Source organism: Urocitellus parryii, chromosome 3 (genome assembly GCF_045843805.1).
Source record: "Urocitellus parryii isolate mUroPar1 chromosome 3, mUroPar1.hap1, whole genome shotgun sequence".
Classification (NCBI taxonomy): Eukaryota; Metazoa; Chordata; class Mammalia; order Rodentia; family Sciuridae; genus Urocitellus; species Urocitellus parryii.
The window spans coordinates 34,242,608-34,264,401 of record NC_135533.1 but is presented as its reverse complement, the minus strand read 5'-3'; the positions used below and the strand labels follow the sequence as shown (position 1 = coordinate 34,264,401).

Sequence of the window (21,794 nt, the reverse complement as noted above, 5' to 3'; positions counted from 1 at the left end):
ACTCTATTTCCCAAGAACTTATTTTAATCATATAAAAATTAGTCACATAAGTAATTAGAAAAAATATTCATGACTCAAAGCTCATTGAAGGCCTTTCTTGACTCCCTCTAATGCTATTTCTTCCTTTATTGAAAGCTCATAGCTATCTTTGTAGTTATGGAATTCAAAGAATTTATTTTATTCTACTTTACATTCTAGAGACATTGAACTTTCTACTTTTCCACTAATAGAACAAGAACTCTTGCATCTCTTAGAGTCCTTGAGTCTTACACATGTCCATATCCTCCCCACCTCCATCTCTAATTTGAATCCTGGAAAATGGTAGGCAATGTATGTGTTCAACAGCAACAACAACAACAAAAAATTTTGGTATACCAAAAGCCAATTTCTCCAAAGGGCCCTAAGAAAAATGAGTTATATTTTGGCAACCACAAACATTCATTTTTAAGCTTTATGTAACCCCTACCAATTTATCTATATTCTCATTATAAATAATATTTCTACATTTCTTGTATATTCCTTAAAAATTAAAATACTGAGAACCATTCTGCTAGTACAGTAATTGTAGTTATGAATCACAATGCGTATATTTCTAATACAAATTGAAATCATTGAACTCTTCCTTGCTAATGTAGAAGAGTGCCAAAAAAAAAAAAAAGATTTTTTTATGGGTAACTCCTAAGAAGTTTAAGAAAAAAAACATTTTTTTATACTGAGAAAAGATGTAACTCTTGTGTTCTTAATGTAAAGTTGAAAACAGAATTTAACAAAGAGTTTTACTCCTAAGAGGATCTCTTATTTACTCATTTATTCATCTAGAAATCATTGACAGGGTATTTATGCCTCGCCACATGTCTAGCAGTATGAGAGCTGCTGAGGCCATAAAGATAATTAAGGTGTAGTTCCCACCTTCCAGAAACTCACACTAAAGTCAAATCTTAAAAGACTACCTACGTGTAAGAAGACAATGAGATTGCCCCTGGTTGGAGGAACAGAAAAAAGGGTTCACAAAGGAAGGGACAGAGTTTGAAGCTTAAGCTTTACTCTGCAGATTTCAAGGTTTTTTTGTTTTTGAGTGCAGAAGTAACAAAACATGCTGCTATTTTTGTAAGAAAGAGATTTGGGAAAGAAACTGATCATTTCATAACAGTCCAGTGAACAGATGAGGACCTAGTTGTGGCAGGAGAAACCAGATCTGGAAGATATTTGGTAGGTAGTATCAAGAAAACTTGATAGATTGCCGAGGAGGTGAAAAGAATCAATCAAATGACATTTAGGCCTTTGACAGATGGATGAAAACATTAAATGAGACCTACATCATCAGTTAACAAGAACTTACCAAGTACTTTCTATATAGGTACCAGACACTAGCTATACAAAGATTGTTTTCATTCTAGTCAGGGAGGCAGATAGTAGACAAATGAATAATCTACAAGAGTAATAAATGTGATGGAGAAACAAAGTTACATAATAGTAACAGGGGAAGGACACAGCCGAGGTAGTCATGAAAAATTACACCTGAGTGATAAGAGCCAAGCGAAAATATGGTAGAAAGGGGGAGGGTGGCTAGCAAACACAAGGTTGAGATGAGGAAGAGCTTATCATCATCAAGGGTCAGGAAGGCAGGTGGTGGATGAGGATGGGGACTGGGGATATGGAGAGAAATGAAATTGGAGAGAGCATGGAGGTCTTTGTAGCCCACTGCAAAGAGCTGAGTGTGCATTCTCTGTCCAGTGAGTAGTCAGCAGGTTTGAAACCAAGAAATGATTTGATCTGGCTGATAATTCTCTCTGCTACATGAAGGATGGGCTTAAGAGGGAAGAGTCCTAGTAAAAGTGGTGGTTTAGACTAACAATGACAACACTGAGAAGCAGTCAGATTCCAGACGGATGACAAGACTTGCTGATGGACTAGATTTGGAGTGTGAGGGAAAGAAGGGAGCCACAGGGGTTTCAGTTCTAAACCAATAATATAGGGTGGTGATATTAAATAGAAATGATGGAAACCTGGACAAAGAGAAGCTTCAGAGTGGTGGGGTCAGGAATCATGATCAGGTAATGGCTAAACTGTTAAGAAAATTCCAAGTAAAATGTATATATGGTCTAGAACTCAGGTGAGAGGTCTAAGCAGAGGTACACTTTGGGAGTCATGAGACTACACAGAATTTAAAGCCTCAAGATTGGATTAGGCTCATTTTGACTGAAACAAAGTCTGGAGGTGAAGGTGGGGATGAGGGAAAGAATGTGCAACAATATCTTTGTTTTGCATTTTTGAAGGAATGGAATAAAGAATCCCATTTTTTGGAAGTTTAAGATCAAATTAAGGGCTGGGGATGTGGCTCAAGTGGTAGCGCGCTCGCCTGGCATGCGTGCGGCCTGGGTTCGATCCTCAGCACCACATACCAACAAAGATGTTGTGTCCGCCGAGAACTAAAAAATAAATATTAAAAAAAAAATTCTCTCTCTCTCTCCCCTCTCTCACTCTCTCTTTAAAAAAAAAAAAGATCAAATTAAATATCATCAGGCTTTTTTTGTGACAAAACATACATAGCCTCTAAAAGTACTTCTCATTATTGTACTCTTGAGCTGTGATTTAACACTTCGACCTCCTTTATAGTGTACTTGTTTCTAGTCTGCTGTATCAGTGAGCTCTCTGACAATAAACACTGCCCTCACACTGCCCAGAAGCTACTTGGAAGGCACTTTTGAAATATCAAATAGAGCACAAATATATACATCCAGACTTAATCATTAACAATTGATTGTATTAATGGAAAGTCTAGGAGGCAGCTAGTTTCAAATTTCTAAGGATTATAATCTTGAAAATTCCTTTCAAAAGAATTAATCTTGAAATTCTATCAGTGAACGAGCTTTGAAAAATAATTGAGTTCTGCAGATACTTCCAATGATCTGAATGTTTCTATCCTCCCCCAAATTCATAAGTTGAATATGAATCCTCCAGGTGACAGTATCCAGAGGTATGGCCTTTGGGAGGTGTTAGATGATGAAAATTAAGTCCTCATGAGTGGGATTAGTTTCCTTTAAGGGACTGAAGAGAACAGAATTCTCCTAAATATTTTTTCTTAAACTTCTTAGGAGTTACCCATAAAAAAATCTTATTTTTGGCACTCTTCTACATTAGCAAGGAAGAGTTCAATGATTTCAGTTAGTGTTAGAAATATACACACTGTGATTCATAATTACAATTACTGTACTAGCAGAATGGTTCTCAGTATTCTAATTTTTAAGGAATATACAAGAAATGTAGAAATATTATTTATAATGAGAATATAGATAAATTGGTAGGGGTTGCATAAAGCTTAAAAATGAACGTTTGTGGTTGCCAAAATATAACTCATTTTTCTTAGGGCCCTTTGGAGAAATTGGCTTTTGGTACACCAAAATTTTTGTTGTTGTTGTTGTTGCTGTTGTTGTTGTTGTTGCTGTTGTTGTTGTTGTTGCTGTTAGGACCCATGAGAAGGAAACAACTAAAAACCAAAAGGCTGGCTCTCATCAGATACCAAATTTGCCACCACTCTGATCTTGGCCTTTCCAGACTTTAGAACTTTAAGAAATAAGTTTCTGTTGTTTATAAACTACCTGGTATATGGTATTTTCTTATAGTAGCCTGAATAAGAGTAAGACACTAAGCCATTAAACTCAAGTAATCATTGATGATTTCTGAACCATCTGGGTGGTTGTTTCCGAAATCCCAAATACATTTCCTATCAAAGATGCTACTCATGCCCAGTGTGGTAACACATGCATGTAATCCCAGAAGCTTGGGAGGTTGAGGCAGGAGGATCATTAGTTCAAAGCCAACCTCAGCAACTTAGCGAGGTACTGAGCAATTCAGTGACACCCTGACTCTAGATAAAATAGAAAAAAAAGGTGGGGGGATGGGGTTGGGAATGAGGCTCAATGATTAAGCATGGTATTAAAAAAAAGATGCTATTTATGGTCAGCACTCACTAAATGTTTGAATAAATAAAATAGATCAAGTTGATTCAATATATAAGCTGGAAATTTTCTTTGTCCTAGATCTATTTCTTTCATCACTAAGCTCCTTGCACAGTGACTTAGGTACAGTCAGTGCTTAATAAATATGTGTTGTATGCATGAATAAAAGAAAAGAACAGTTTTATGGAAAAGATGATTCTTTTTTCCTCTTCATAAATTTACTTCCCATATCATGTCTAAATAAGTTTTCCTTATTAAAAACATTTGCTCACTGTGAAAAATATAAATATAAAAATACAAATCTCTCTTAAAACAAAGGTTACTTCCTAGTTATAACTCATGCAACAAAGTCTTTTGGCTGCTTACTCTGTTATGCATTGAGGACACCATGATGGGCCACTCAGGCCAGGTTCCTGACCTCACTCTGGCTATATGTAGCAATAACCTCCCTCACTACAAACAGAATGTAAGCAGAGGTGTGTCAGGTAAAGAGTTTCAAAATTCATGGCTCTCCCTTCTGCCCTAATACTTAACATTCCCCTAAGTCTTAAAAATGATTCTTTCAGTGGTTAAATAACGTTAATATATTTCTACATAGTACTCAAAATTATCTCAACTATATTTCCAAGTACCCTCAAGGAGCAAATAGCTTTCTCATGTGAAAAGAACGAATACCCTAGCTTTTTTATAGAACATTGTCAAAGAGTGTACTTCACTGCTGGAAATGGTAAGGTAATACAGTTCTGAATAGGTCATTTTCAAACCTTTCTCCATAAGTTCATATACTGTCTATTTATCCAAAATATTAGAGAATAACCACTCAGTTAAAAATAGTTCAGATGTTTTAACTTAAAAACTCTATTCCCCTTTTTGTTTTAACAGAAAGTTTCCATTCCTAGCACTGAGAAAAGCTTAGCTATTGGGAACTCCCTCCCTCCCTATACTGATATCTTCTGACTTTCAGCAGATCACCTGTTTCTTGGTATCTAGGCACCTGTTTGTATATCCAGAGCTAAAGTTACTCTTTATCCTCAGAGGAATATGTAATCATAGTGACTTGTTCAGTTTCACCCCAAAAGGACTCTTACTGTGTTTCACTTACCTCCAAAGGTTGGCTGCCTTCCACTTCTGAAGCTTTACCCCTTGCTTCATTTGTTGTATCTCCTATGAAGTAAAAAGGACAGAAACTTCACCACACTATTAAGCCCAAATTGTCTTCTACTTAATTTTTTTTCATTATTCTGTTTCATATAATGAAAACAACCACTATTTCCTTTGTCACAAAGTAAATGAGTTAATTCTGAAGAACAGTAGTTTTATACAGGTCTCATAAATCATCCATAAACATATATATACACTACCTACACCAGAGATGTATCCTGCTTTATATAGGTATATGCTAGAAAAATCAAATGAATTCTAATTTTTAATCAAGTCATAGTTCAAATAAACAAAGAAAGTTTGACTTAAAAAAAGGCAAATCATTTTAAAACAGCATTTTTATCATATGAGTAACTGTCCTCCAAATTAATTTTTCATAAGGTTTACTCTTTTTCTATTTTTTTAGAGAGAGAGAGAGAGAGAGAGGAAGGGAGGGAGGGAGGGAGGGGGAGAGAGAATTTTTTAAAAAAATATTCATTTTCTAGTTTTCGGGGGACACAACATCTTTGTTTGTATGTGGTGCTGAGGATCGAACCCGGGCCGCACGCATACCAGGCGAGCGTGCTACCGCTTGAGCCACATCCCCAGCCCAACTCTTTTTCTATTTTTATTATTATTATTTTTTACTTGTAGATGAACACAACATCTTTATTTAATTTATTTATTTATATGTGGTGCTGAGGATTGAACCCAGTGGCCTACACATGCTAGGCAAGCACTCTACCACTGAGCCACAACCCTAGCCCATAAGGTTTACTCATTGAGTGTTTGTGCTTTTGTGGATCTGCCTTGAGTAGATATTGTACTTTTCTATGTAATAATTAACCAAATGCCAGATAATCATTACCACAGGAAAGAACAATGAACAAATGCATAAATTAGTCTTCAGTTAATACTTTAATTTCTAAGGTTGGTACCTGAGTGGGTTATATTACTAAATGAACTATGTTACTAAGCTGCCTGGAAGGACCCAGAACAGATATACATATAGTTGGGCAAGTATAAGCATGATTAACTTATTAATTACCTGCTTTAATTTATTAATTATTGCTAATGGTGATGATTAACACATGATAGGTAGACAACAAATTAGCCTACTTTTTGAAGCATAATCAGAAGCTAAATTAGCAAATTGCAAACTGTTCTTCCCCCCCAAATTAAGCCATCCTAGGAATGTCCCCAACAGGGACAATTAGCAAATTCATGGATGATGGCATGGCTGACACTACAGGTTAGGAATGTGTTAGCATACAAGGTCACAAGTCTTGATTGAAGATAAAGCATGAAAATCTTTGGGGAGCTTAGCTTTTCCTTATGAAACACGAAAGTTTAGTTTATCAATGACTGTAAACAAGAAGGAGCCTCATGAAAATTTCAAAGGATTAAATAAAACCCTGTTAAATTCTAAAATCATGAAGCAAGAACTAAAATTACTTAAGATATTTTAACTCCCCACAGTGTTTACAATCTAAACATGTCAGTGCACATTCCCTAGGATCAGCTTTGTTCTCAGCTGTATGCAATGTTATTGTTAGGCAGGGCCCAGCACATAACAGAAGTTCAATAAGTATTAATTGAATAAATTAGTGCATTTATTTTTATGGTTTCTTGCCTATAAATCTGTGACAAAAGACTTCCTGGTAGTGAACAAAAACTGTATTGGAGCAGTAATGTCTTTCTTCTAAAACTCTGTGAAACTTAAAAGGAAAATTTAATAAATACCACTCTGATATATTGCTACTAATTCAATTGCTACTAGAATTCATAATTGTGATATAATTTGTTAAATTTTAAAATCAGTTAAAAATTAAAAAGCATTAGGGATTTTTGAATTATGTCTATAGATAATAAAGTTTATTGTTGCTAAGTGAAATTTTTAATCAATCTACTCTTGTGACTTAGGATGTCAAACATCTATTTTGATTGATTTTTGAGGAGGTGTACTGGGGATTGAACTCAGGGGCACGTGACAACAGTCACATCCCCAGTCCTATTTTGTATTTTATTTAAAGACAAGGTCTCAACGAGTTACTTACTGCCTGCTTTTGCTGAGGATAGCTTTGAACTTGCAATCCTCCTGCCTCAGCCTTCTGAGCCACTGGGATTACAGGCATGCACTACTACACCTGGATATTTTAATTGATTTTAAGTGACTTTACATTGACCACTTATTGGCACAACAAGAAAAGACTTATTTTTAGAATTCCCCTTTTCTCTGAAAGTTAGGGATTCAATTGTAAGTGGAAAAATGAATGCACAAGGAGTTTATTTTCCTTAGTTGTGCACATGAGACCAATATAACATGAGCAGCCAAGGTAATACAGATCTCTATATAATGAGGTCAAGGTGGAGTTTAATAATGCACATGCAAAAAAAAAACCACATATGTGTACGTATGTATGAGAAAATATGCATAACCCACTATGAAAAGTCATTAACTCTAAGAAAGATCATTTATCTTTAAAAATGATTACTACTCCACCTATAGCCACACAAACAATGTAATCAACTGAAACTATTGAGCAGAAATCTATTTACTTTGCCATTTTCTGAGGTGTGTATCTACATAAGTTTTTCCATTCTCCCTACTGCTTGAAAAACCAGAAAGGTTATCAGCTAGTGTTTTTGACATCACATAACACATCTGCCTGGAAGCAATTGCAGAATCACTATTTACTGAAATGCCATGTCTGGCAATGTCTCAGATAGGACAATAACTGATTACAAGGAAAATTGCCATCTGCAACTTTATTTCTCTACAAACAAAGACACAAAATGAAGGCTAAAGAAACAACAAAGGAAATAATAGGCTGCAATAAAATATAATTTTTGAAAGTTATTTCTATTATTTTATAATGGTAAAAATTAATTTACTGTTTATATATTCTATAATCCACACAAACACTAGATACTTCAATAATAAACAAAAATGGATGTGAGAAATGTGAAATAAGATATTATCATTTTCAAATATCAGTTAATTTTCACTTCTATGCTGAATAGATTCAAAAATTTCATTTATAAGTCAGTCATTTAAAAAGAACAAAACCTGTGGAATTTTTTTGCAGTATTTTAATGCTCACAAAGCCTTTTTTTAAAAAAATATTTTTATTAGTTTTTGATGGATCTTTATTGTATTTATTTATTTATATGTGGTGCTGAGGATCAAACCCAGCACCTCACACATGCTAGGCAAGTGCGCTAATCACTGAGCCACAAAACTCAGCCCCTCACAAAGCCTTTTGAAAAAACATTAAACTTGATTATTTAGTTGGGTAGGCACAGTAATATCTCCCTTGTACTTCCCTGGTTGACAGGTAAGTAAACTCTAAGGGGCACTCAGTGATTCACCCATAGTCTCCCAGGTAGAAGGCAGTCCCATTGCAGGCAGAATCCATTTCCTAACATCCCCAGGGTCTCAGGTCTGGTGAAAGGTGGTTAAGGGCTGAGGTGGGAGGAACCAAGTCTCTGAGTTAGGTAGCAGGGTAGGAAGAGCCCAGAGCACTGAATGGAAACTCTGAAAGCTCTGTGCTGTTCAAACCTAAACCCCGACTCTCTATCTCCACTTTTCTCCAATCCTTTTTTGCTTTCCGAGGCCCACAGATTTTCTATTTTCTTCTCTTTCTGGAACAGATGCCAAATACTTCTGACTAGAGCAAGCTTCTGTCCTTCATTCTAGTCTTGTAAAGCAAACACAGTCTCCTGGATATTCTTCTAGAAGCTTGTGAGGCTAGAAACATTTACAAGGGACAAAAATTCCTCTTGTACCATAACCATGTAATTTTCTTTGTTTAAAATGTAGCTTTTATTTAGAATAAATGATAAGGAACATACACACAGACAGACACACACACACACACACACACACACACACACCACTAAAGCTCTTTCAGAAATTTAAAAAAAAAAAGTGAAATTCACCTATAGTTTAGATTAGAGGTTAGCTTTTTTTTTTTTTTTTTCTGTAAAAGGCCAGACAGTAAACATTTTAAGCTTTTCAGGCCATATGGTCTCTGTCACAACTTCACAACTTTACCATTGCAGCCAAAAGCAGCCATGGACAATATCTAACCTAATGAGTGTGGCTGTGTTCCAATACAATTTTTATTTACAAAAACAGGTGGCAGGCTACAGTTCTCCAGTCTCTGATTCAGAGGAATGAATATATGTGCTCCACCTTTGCTGGGACAAACAAATTGAATAAAGTTTGAACTATACAAGGGCATACATAGGAGAGAGACAGCCATTAGAGTACCATCATGATCTCATTCTCCTGGGTGAAGATGGGAGGAGATGGTAGAAAGTGAGCATTAGATATGAGGGAAAGTGGAGAGGGGAGAAGTTCTTAGGCATGGGAAGGGAACACTAATGCCTCCTTGAAACATTCAGAGGAGGCTTGTCCAGAGGCTTAGTGGTAGGTGGGAAAGTGAACAGATACTTGGTTCCCACTCTTTCTGCTCCATCAGCATTCACTCCAGGCCTCTCTCCACTCTTCTTTCTGTGGTGTGGTAAGTTTGGGATGACCTGGCTGGCTGCCCATGGTTCTGCCCCTTCTTCCCTTCTCTCCAAAACAGCACATTCTTCTGGACCTCTGAATGGACAGACCTTGGCTTGGGGAAGCCTGCCCCATGTATCCTGTAACTGAATGTAACTCAAGCTAATTCTGAGATTCAGATTCAGAAACCCTTTTGCTCCCTGATATAAGCCTCGTTCTTCAACACCACTTTTCCAGGCAATACAGATGAGGATTTGATCTCCATCCATTTCTTTTTCCCTCTCAAGCAGAGGGCTGTAATTACTAGCATGCCCTTTGTAGACCCAAGAGCACTGGGAAGGGACTGGTGTGGACTTGATTGGAGCCCACTGCATATAAAAAGTTGTGAATACGAAAAGCTGTTTTCTTCTTTTTCTTTTTTTTAAGTTAGAGTTTTAATCTAGAATTCCATATCTGAGAATGCAACCTAAAAAACACTGATTCTAAGAGGTTCACATGGAAAAAAATTTTTTCTCTTGTCACAAGTATGAGAAAAACCTGTAGGGTATAAATTCTATAGTTTCTTTCCAATGCACTTTACCATCTGAGAAATTCTGTAGTAAACAAATTTTAAAGTTTTTTCACAATATATTTGACTATGGAGCATTTTATTTAACATCTATTAAAAATGTTTCAGAGACTCATTAACACTCTATAGGAAATGCTTATATAACACTTCTGAAGCTAAAATTGATCACAAAACATATTATTTCTACCTAAGTCTTCAGAAGACCCTCAATATTATCAAATTCATTTGCTTCTGAACACTCATTTTACACAAAGCTAACCCATACTACATCCCTTTTGATGATTTTTTTTTCCTTACTCCATATAAATTCACTTAATTGTATTTGGGTCTGACTAGCAGTTTGGCAGTTTGTGGCTGCATTCTACTACATAATTCTAATTCCAGAGTAGTTGATAATCTACAGAGTAGAAAAGGACAGCTAGGTACCTTGAAGACACAGGAGAAAGCCCCAGCACTTAAAAATATCTCCCCCACCAATTCTACCAATTAGAGATTCATTAGAGTTAATGAGCTCCTCTTTTAAAATGCAAATACCCTCTGGGAGTATTTGCCTATTAGTCACTCACCAAGTGAAGTAGTGGAAAGAACAGTGGAATGGCCACACCATTAACTCCTTTTCAATCTTCCATACTCATTATACACAAGGCAGCTCGGCACTATACAAAGAAAATGGCTTTGAAATCTGTCAGAACTCAACCCAAATCCTTTACCAAATTTATGACCTTGTGTAAGTTACTTAATTTCTCAGAGCCTTAATTTCCTCGTCTGAAAAATGGGAATAATGATACTATAAAAGACTGCCATAAAGATTGAGAAACCAAATTAAATATTAATTGCAGAGAAGCAGGGAGGAAGTTGGGGTAAAATAAATGTTTGTCCTAAATGTTGGTGTGAACTGCTGTTCTGCCTTTCTCATGTAGTAGGTGCCATATCTTCAGCATTGGGGAACCTATGGATGGAATATTTGTGTCCCCTCAAAGTTCCTATGCTGAAACCTAATCCCCAATGTGACAGCATTAGCAAAGTGACCGGGTCATAAGAGTAGAACCCTTATAAATGGAATTAATGCCTTTATGAGGAGCTGAAGACCAGAGTTCTCCCCTCACACCATGTGAGGGCATAGCTAGAACCAGAATGGAGGCTCTCACCAAACTCTAAATTTGCCAGCATTTTGATCTTGGACTTCTCAACCTCTAGAACTATGAGAGGTAAATGTCTGTTGTTTACAAGATACTCAGTTTGTGGCACGTTGTTTCAGCAGCCAGAATGGACTAAGACAGAGGTTGACAGGACGAGCCTTCACATGCTCTGGCAGTGTTTTGAGGCTTATTGTATTAATTGAACAAGGCTGCTGAAGATGCCAAATTATTCCATAATATCACGCTGCTTCCATTACTTGTCAAAACTTAAGTTGTCCAAATCAGTTTAATATACATTTAAAACTCCTATAGTTCGTCTTAGTTTTCCCTTCCATTTTTCTAATTCTGTTAATATAATTCCTTTCTGTTTTCCACTATAATGAAGAAAAGAGGAATAGAGAGAAAGCAAAAGTACTAATTGATTAAAAATAGGACCTGCCCAGGAGCCTGGTCAGGATTCTGTTGACACCTGTTACCTAAAGGAAAGCAAGGAACCGGGAGATGGGCAAGCGGGAAATAAAGACGGAGTCCAGGCAGAGATACACACGAGAGTTTGTCAGAGCTGACAAATAAAGGCCATTTCTCCACAGAGGCAGAGAGGCAACACAGGCCTGGGACTTTTATGGGGTAGACTCTTATGGGGATTAGAGCCAGGTGGGTCATAATGTGGGCAGTTAAGGGTTGGGTTAGTATGAGGGAGTGGTGAGTCTTTCTCAGAAAGGCCCTTGGGTGGGAAAGTGAAACTTTTCATAGGATGATGGCTGGCACTTTAGATGGCTATCCAGATGCTAAGCAAGGACCATATAGTTACGACCTCAGAGGAAAACAAACCAAGAATAGGGACAGCTAAGCCACAGAAGAAGAATGTAGTTAGCAAACAAATATAGGAAAAAGTTCAAGCTAAGAAAGAAAATCAAGTTAAAATGACACCAAGCATTAATAGATTGACATACCAAAATCATTCTGACCCCAAATCAGCAGAGGAGAGAATACTACTGGCACAATTAATATCATTCTGGTCACAAAGTGAAAGCTCAATAAACATCTGTTGATTTGGCTATAGGTACAGGGGGACAATAAGAAAAAATTCTATACACACGTTTGATAAAGGCTTATTAAAACAAGTATAAATGGCTTCAAAAATACAAAGAAAATGTTAACCTAAGGGTTCAACAGAACAAGCTACTTTTTAGATATTCATGAGAACTTCAGTTTTAGAACATATTTCTATACAACTATTAGGCCTCAATATACCTTGTGACTGCTATTAAAATCATACAGCTATAACCCTGCTTTTGATTTTTAAAGCATACTAAATACTTTAGGGCACACACTCTGAGAAGTAAGCATACTAGTGAATCTTACTGAGGTTTAATGAACTTGCTCTAGGATTCCAAAAAATGTCTTTAGGTCTGAGTCTTGTTCCTTTGTAGCTATGGAATAATAATTTTTCTGGAAGATCTTCAAGCAACCCCCCAAATCAATTAAGCCACTTAACACTATGTTAAAAACAGACAAGTCGAGGCATTCTTACTTTTAGGCTGGAAAACTAAGAACTGAAAAGACCAAATTAATTTTGTATATAGAAATTTGTGCAATATTGTATTATGCTATATGGATCTGCCTCAAAAGTTTCTTTGTTGTTAATTATCTTTCCTAAAACCAATTAATTCATTAAAATTGAGAGAATAAGTTGTGCTGACTCTTCCTGAACCTGATCCCCAAATGCTGCCAACAGCTCCTCACAAAGGTTCTCTGAGTGGTCCACTGACAACAGGTTCTATGGGCTCTGTTGGGAGCAAAGAGAACCAACACATAAGAAAGAACTTTAGTGTGTTTAGCTTGAAGTCCAAATATGTAAGCAACAAAAAACAAAAACAAAAACAAAAAGCATACTCATCTCTACTAGGTTTTCTGACATCCTGACAAAGACTCAATGTTCTGCTTATAGTTAGCAAATGACAGCTCTGATCCTTCACCAATAATTCAAACTTAGAGATAAACTGGTATCAAGTCACATTCAGTGTTCAGGCTCTATTCTAACCAACAGAATAAACTTGTGAAATTATGGGATAGTATCAGGTGTTCTGCTCAGAGTTCTTGGTATAGAAAAATAAATGACCCACTTAAATGAGATCAAATGTTTGTCTCAACATTTTTTTTTTTTTTAAAGAATCAGTTGGTCTAATCAGAGATATTGGTTAGGTAAACTTTTCAGTTCTTTAAAACTGAATATTTGGATGAATAAAAGAATTATTCTGTAGCAAAAATACAAGAAAATTTCTAGCAGAAACAATAAAAGTAGTACATGAAACACATTACCAGTCAGGTTCAAGTTAAGTCTCATTTCTTCAACAACTGTTTACAGGACATCTACTTTGCGCCATATACCAGGCTAAGTACCATGCGAACTTGGGTGACACCATCCCTACCCTCATAGAGTTTACATTCCAGAGGGCATTTAAAGCAATCAAATGGGAAATCTCAAAAAAGGTTGTAAAAATGACTCAAAAAATAAGAATTATAGGAATATCACTGAGGTTTAGAAACAGATATTTGCACTAAACACATTGAAAAAGCTGGCCAGCTATATAATAAGATGCCTTGTTAGGACTTTTTGCCTCACCAAGTTTCTTCCTAAATAAATAAATAACACATTGTATTAATCAGGATGACTACTCTTTTTTTGTTTGTTTTAATTAGTTACACATGACAGTACAATGACCTTGACATATCATACATTTGAATCATATGAGATACAATATCTCCTTTTTCTGAGTGTACAGGTTGCAGAATCACATTGGTCATGCATTCACATACATACACACAGTAATAATAATGTCTGTTTCATTCTATTATCCCTCCTATCTCCCTAACCCCTCCCCTCTCCTCCCATCACTTCTCTCTACCTAATCTAAGGTAGCGCTATTCTTTTTTTTTCCCCTCACATCTTCATACATGTATTTTGTATAACAATGAGGGTCTCCTTCCATCATCCATGTAGTTCCCTTTCTCCCTCCCTTTCCCTCCCACCCCTCTTCCCTATGTAGAGGTAATCTTCTTCCCATGCTCTTCCTCTCTTCCCCATTTTGAGTTACCCCCCTTATATCAGAGAAGACATTTGGCATTTGTTTTTTGGGGATTGGCTAACTTCACTTAGCATAATCTGCTCTAATGCCATCCATTTCCCTGCAAATGTCATGAACTTATTATTTTTTAGTGCTGAGTAATATTCCATTGTGTATATATGCCACATTTTTTTTTATCCATTCATCCATTGAAGGGCATCTTTGGTTTCACAGTTTAGCTATTGTGAATTGTGCTGATATAAACATTGATGTGGCTGTGTCTCTGTAGTATGTTGTTTTTTAGGTCTTTTGGGTATAGTCCAAGAGGAGCTAAAGCTGGGTCAAATGGTGGTTCCATTCCAAGCTTTCCAAGGAATCTCCATGCTGCTTTCCAAATTGGCTGCACCAATCTGCAGTCCCACCAGCAGTGTATGAGTGTACCTTTTTCCCCGAGGATGACTACTCTTAATGGAAGTCACTAAAATGACTAATCTACACTAATGGAATCTTCACTAAACTCACTAATGGAAGTCATTAATGTCATTAAATATGCTCTTACTGTATCACACAAAAGTTAGAAGAGTATTTTCTGAAAATATACCAACATTTTTAAAAAAAGTTTATCTTTTAAAATTCACCTACAAATCACAGAACACAATTATAAAACAAAGTCACACACCAGATCTAATGAAATGGCATGATGTGTTAACCAGGTGAATACACAGTTCCATTACAAAATGGAACAGTAACTGGTTGGCTTTCTTAAAGATGTGATGCAAGCACTGGAATTCTACTAGAACTTTCAAGAACTAATGCCAAAGCTCCTCAAAATATTCTATGAATTAGAAAGGGATAGAACACCTCCAGGCAGCCGCAGTGATGCACTCCTGTAATCTCAATGACTTGGGAGGCTGATGTAGGAGGATTGCAAGTTCAAAGCCAGCCTCAGCAAATTATTGAGGCTCTAAGTAACTCAGTGAGACCCTATCTGTAAATAAAATACCATAAAGGGCTGGAGATGTGGCTCAGTGGTTAAATGCCCCTGGGTTCAATCCCTCATACCATTAAAAAAAAAAGAATACCTCCAAATTAATTTTATAAAGGTAGTGTCACCTTAATACCCAAAACAGATAAGGTTGCATTAAGGAAAGAAAACTACAAACCAACGTCCCTAGTGAGCTTAGATGCAACAATGCTTTTATATGACAGTAACAAATCATATCCAACAACATATTAAGAAGACTGCACATAATGACCAAGTTGGTTTCATTCCAGGGATGCAAAGATGGTTTAACACATGCAAATCAATAAATGTAATTCATCACATAAATAGAATTAAGAAAAAAATCATGGTCATCTTAACAAATGAAGAGAAAGCCTTTAAAATAATTTAGCCCCCATTCATGATAAAAACCCTGAAGAGACTGGGGACAGAAGGAACTTACCTCAACATCATAGAAGCTATATACAACAAACCCAAAGCTAACATCATAGTGAATAGGAAAAACAAAAGCATTTCCTTTAAAACCCAGAACAAGACAAAGATGTCCACTCTCACCACTCTTATTCAATATAGTACTAGAAATTCCAGCCTGAGCAAGTAGGCAAGAAAAGAAAATAAAAGGGATAAAATTAGGAAAGAAAGAAATCAAATTATCAATGTGTGCAGATAATATGATCTTATATTTCGAAGATCCAAACACTACCAAAAAAGACTGCTAGAGCTAATAAACAAATTCAGCAAAGTAGCAGGTCACAAAATCAACACAGAAAAGTCAACAGTTTTCCTATTCGCTAATAATGAACCTGCTGAAAATAATTCCATTCAAGATAGCCTAAAGTGGGGTGGGGGACAAAAACCAACCAACAAACACATGTAGGAAAACATCTAACCAAAGAGGTGAAAGACCTCTACAATGAAAATCACAGAACACTGAGGAAAGAAACTGAAGAAGGCACATAGATGGAAATATACCTCATGCTCATAGGTAGAATTAAATTTGTTAAATGGCCATATTACCAAAAGCAATACACAGATTTAATGTACTCTTCATTAAAATATCAATGACATTTTTTACAGAACTAGAAAAAAATAGTCCTAAAGTAATTTGGAAGAACAAAAGACCCAGACTAGCCAAAGCGTTTCTAAGCCAAAACAAAACAAAACAAAACTGGAGGCCTTGCAGTATCCAACTTAAAATTATACTAAAAAGTTATAGTAACAAGAACTGCATGGTACTGGCATAAATACAGATACACAGACAAATGGAAAAGAAATAGAAGACACAAAGACAAACCTACAAAGATAGTTCAAAGATACCAAAACAGACAATGGAAAAAATAGCACTTTTTAACAAATGGTGCTGGGAAGCTGGTTCCGATAATTAGAAGGATAAGAGTAGAACCTTATTGCTTGGCCTACATGAAAGTCAATTCAAAATGAAACAAAGACCTAGGAATTAGACCAGAAACTTTGCAACTCCTAGAAGAAAATGTAGGGCCAATACTTAGTCTTGAGGCATAGGCAATGACATTCTCAATAGAACTCTTAAAGCTCAGGAAAGAACACCAAGAATTAATAAATGGGAAGACATCACATTAAAAAGCTTTTGCATGACAAATGAAACAATCAAGAATGTGAAGAGAACCTACAGAATGGGAGAAAATCTTACTTAACTATTCTGTGACAGAGGATTAATATCCATAATACATAAAGAAATCAAAAAAACTTACCATTAAAAAAATAACCCAATAAATAAATGGACACTTTCAAAAGAAGAAACATAAATGGATAACAAATATGTGGAAAAAAAATGTTCATCATCTTTAGCTATCAGGGAAACGCAAATCAAAACTACACAGAGATTTCATCTCACTCCAGTTAGAATGGCAGCCACCAAAAATACAAACAGCAAAATGTGTTGGAGAGTATGTAGAGACGAAGGAACACTTTTATACTGTCAGGAGATTGTAAATCAATGTAATCACCATAGAAATCATCATGGAGGTTCCTCAAAAGACTAGAAATGGAACCATCATGTAACCCAGCTATACCATTCTCTGGTATTCATTCTAAAGAATTAGCATACTATAAAAATATATGCATACCCACATTTGTAGCAGCACAATTCAAAATGGCCAAATTCTGGAACCAGCCAGGTGTTTGTCAATAGATGAACAAATAAAGAAAATGTGACATAAATACACAATGGAGTCTTAAAGCTATAAAGAAGAACGAAATTTCCAGGCACAGAAGTGCACATATGTAATCCCAACAATTTAGGAGGCTGAAGCAGGAGGATTGTAAACTCAGGCCAATCATATGTCCAAGGCCAATCTTAGGTTCAAGGCCAGACTGGGCAAGTTAGTGAGAGCTGTCTCAAAGTTAAAAGGGCTAGGAATGTAGCTCCACTAGTTCAATCCTCATTACAAAAAAAGGAATTATATCATTTGCAAGAAAATGGATGAAACTTGAGGGCATTATGATAAATCAAAAAAGTCAAACTCAGAAAGTCAAGGTAGTATGTTTTCTCATATGTGGAAGCTAGAGAGAATAAAGTAAAAGAAAGGGTTTTTTTTTTTTTGTGTGTGTGTGTGTGTGTGGCAGGGGGGAATCTCTTGAAAATCAAAGTGAGACTAATAAAGGGAACTGGGGGAGGTAGGATGGAGGGAAAGGAGATATACTGGGGAATGAAATTGACCAAATTATATTGTTATATCATGCACATGTATAACTATGTAACAATGACTCCCACTATTATGTGTAATTATAACCCACCAATAAAACATGGAAAAAATTTTAAAAGATGTCACATTTGTCATTTAATTATATAATATGAACACATGAAAGTCCTTAGGATTATAATATGTTATGTCATATTTAGAATGCTCATACAAAAAAGGAATGGGAAAAAAGTGAAAGTCATATGCTAGCCTAGATGGACTGGCCACAAAAACAAGCAAGCGAGGGAGGGGCTGCAAGTAGCAAGGAGTCCTGGGCTTTCATATGCATAAATAAAGGTAAAACCTGAGATGTCTAATTGCCAGTGGCAGGGCAGTGCATTTCACATTTCAGTGTGCATAAGAATCACTTGTGGTGCAAATTCCTTAGTCTTAGAAGAGATTTCTGACTTGAGAAATCTTGGCCTACAAGTCTAAATTTTTAACAAGCATTCCAAGAGATTCCAATGCAGGTAGTTCATGGACAATACTTTAAGAAACATGGAAACAGACTAATATAGCCTTAAATAGCTAACAGATTATCATCTGCCTGACTTTTAAAGGCATCTTTCCCTCCCTACCTCCATTGTTCTGTCTCACATTGTTCCAATATTTAAAGAGTACTTATCTCCCTACTAAGATTGGGACTTAAAAATCTAAGTTTTCCCACAAGAAATTGAAGCAGAGTATCAAAGATGTATTTGTACATCCATATTAATAGTAGCACTATTCACAGTAGTCAAATGGTGGAAGAAATCCCAACATTCATTAACAGATTGTTAAAGAAGATATGGCATATACATACAACAGTGTATTATTCAGCCTTAAGAAAGGAAATTCTAAACATGCTACAATGTGGATGAACCTTGAAGACACTGCTGTCAGAAAAAGATATCTAGTGTATGATTCCATTTATATGATCTACCTAGAATGATCAAATTCATACGGACAAAGAATAGAATCGTGGTTGCCAGGGGATGAGGGGGTGAGGGGAATCAGAAGTTGTTTAACAGGCAGTTTCAGTTTTGCAAGATAAAAAAGTCCTAGAGATCTGTTTTATAACAACGTGAATGTACTTAACACTTCTAGAGTATAAACTTAAAATGGTTTAATCTTAAGTAGGATATGTTATTACAATAAATTTTTTTAAATGAAATGTGTTAATCATCGATTTTTAAAAAATGGTGAAAGTTCAGTCAACTACTGGTCAACATTTATATTTTTTTAATTTAGTTTCATTTTAATAATTACTTACATACAAATGCTATAATTAGTTTTTATTCCGTACTTAAAGAGAAGAGTCAAATGAAACAAGTATGTTTTCTTTCTCTGCTCAAAATTGGTTCTGACTCAATAAAGGCCCTAACTACCTGGCTATAATAAATAATTGGATCAGCTACTCAGCTAGTACACATACTAATAAAAAATAATAACCCATATCAGAAAAGCACACAGATCATTTTGTACTAGTACAATGATGGTTCTCTTGATGTATAGCTGCAGGATTATTTATATTCATATTATTGGTAATAACACATTGTTAGTAATGCTGAATATCAACTATCAACGTGTTATCTTTTCAAAAAACTTTCAACTTAGATACATAGGAGTCACTTAAATTAACAAATTTAAAGTAGAAAGTGTTGGACACATATATGAAGCACAGTTATAGATTATACAAACTCCAAGGCTAATATACATATTCTACAATGATCTAAAGCAAAATACTGAAACTTCCTCTGAAGAAGAGGCATTTTTCAATCCTAAGTCTTAATGTCACTAGGATAGAGAAGGAAGGTTGCTGACAACAAAATTCAAATGTTTGTGGGCAGGGGTTCAATAGCAACGAATATTCTAAGGTACCTACCTTTGCCTTGGGATTCCTTCCTATAAAAATCCCAGAAAATCCAAGGAGGTGAGGGAAGGAAAACAGGAGAATAACAGTGTAGGGGGCAAGAGACAAATTTGTCTTTGAAAGCCTGCTACTGGTGGGTCCCAATCTAACAACTTTGACTTAGAAGTTCCAAAATAGGTTGACACCACAAAAACAGGATTATGGAAAGGTGTAAAAGTACAAAAGGTTCATTAAGAAGTAAGAGGCATCCCAGTGAGACTGGGCACATAAGATGGATAAGTAGAGTGAGAGGCCTGGGGATGGAGCTCCATCATGCACAAGGCTCTGGGTTCCATCGCCGGCACTACAAAAAACACACAAACCAATAACATTCAAGTAGTATGAAATTGCTTGATTCTGAGCAGAAAGTAATGCAGAAAGAGCAAGGACCATTCTTTGCCTAAAATGTTCCTCGACCCAGATCATGACCAGCTGATGTGCACTCAATCCTCATCCCTAGCCTCAACACCACCATCAAGATTTCCTCAAAAGAAGTCATGTTCTTGTTCTTCTCTAAAGCACTTCACACATTTGCAATAATCATTTAATTACATGCAAGTGCAATTACTATACTAATAATTGTTTAATTACTTGCAAGTGCAATTACTATACTTTCTGAATACCTGTTGTTCCTACGAGACTATCAGTTCTGTGAGGACAATGACACAATTATTTAATTCCCCACAACACTTACAGCATCTGGTACACTGGCTGGCACCCTCTAGGCACACAGTAGGCCCTTACTAAAAGGCATTAAAGCAAACGCTGGCAAGGTCCAGAGAAGTGACAGCTCAGGGAATTAAAAGTTTCTGATGAAACTATGGGTTAGATGCATGAAGCTGAAGAGGATACACTATGACTGGCAAAAGGAAATAAGTTTATTAACAGCACTTAAAACTGAGTGAAAAACAGAGGCTGAACAAAAGGCTTAAGGAGAATCACAGCTCTAACATAAAGTCTGGACAAGATATCTGCAATAAAGAAGGACAGGGTAGCCCAACTGTATGCTACATGGAAACACTTCCTATTCTTTTGTAAAGGGAGAAGAAAAAAAGGCAAAGACTTTGAAATTTCATTAGAAAAACTGACAGGATTCTAAGTATTTGAGAGAGATGGTACAGAGAAAATATTTTACTGGGTTCTATTTTGTTTCAGTGCACTTGAGATAAATACATGAAACACAAGAGGTGTTTGAGACTCTTAAGTATTTTTATCTTATTATATTCAGTACTGTATTAAGTTTTCTGTCTTTGACCAGTTTTGGACCACATATTTATGACAATGGGATCCTAACTGGATCAAGTTACACTTATTCCATGTGTGTATGTCACATACATCTAGAAAGAATAAATTAAAAAAACGAAACTAATGCTTGATGATTTGATCATTCCTCAGATTCAAACACTGATAAGGATTTTTATCTTCTTATAAACCATTATTAGATTTTATTAGTATTTTAGGAAGTCTTCTCAATCCATTGAATAAATAATATTGGCTCAAAAAACCCATATTTAGAAACATATACATTAGAAATATATGCCAACAAATTTGTGATAATTAAAAAATTCCCCTAAAAATAATTGTACTGTTCCAGAAAAACTGCAGGAATTGCTGGGAAAGGGAGGGGACATGGGGTAATTAATGATGGTGAATGTGATGATCATTATTATCCAAAGTACAGGTATGAAGACATGAATTGGTGTGAGTATACTATGTATACAACCAGAGATATGAAAAACTGTGCTCTATATATGTAATAAGAATTGTAATGCATTCTGTTGTCATATATA

At 35.9% G+C, this 21,794-nt stretch overlaps 1 protein-coding gene across 2 annotated transcripts in view; it reads right to left on the bottom strand.

The window, feature by feature from the left end:
* Umad1 (UBAP1-MVB12-associated (UMA) domain containing 1) overlaps positions 1-21,794 on the bottom strand; it is a 234,047-nt gene that overhangs the window by 45,565 nt on the left and 166,688 nt on the right. For both annotated transcript variants that reach the window (XM_026391554.2, XM_026391553.2), the window contains exon 3: positions 5,062-5,123. In XM_026391554.2, the coding sequence (XP_026247339.1) occupies positions 5,062-5,123 (62 nt within the window). The remainder of the gene's footprint in view (positions 1-5,061; positions 5,124-21,794) is intronic.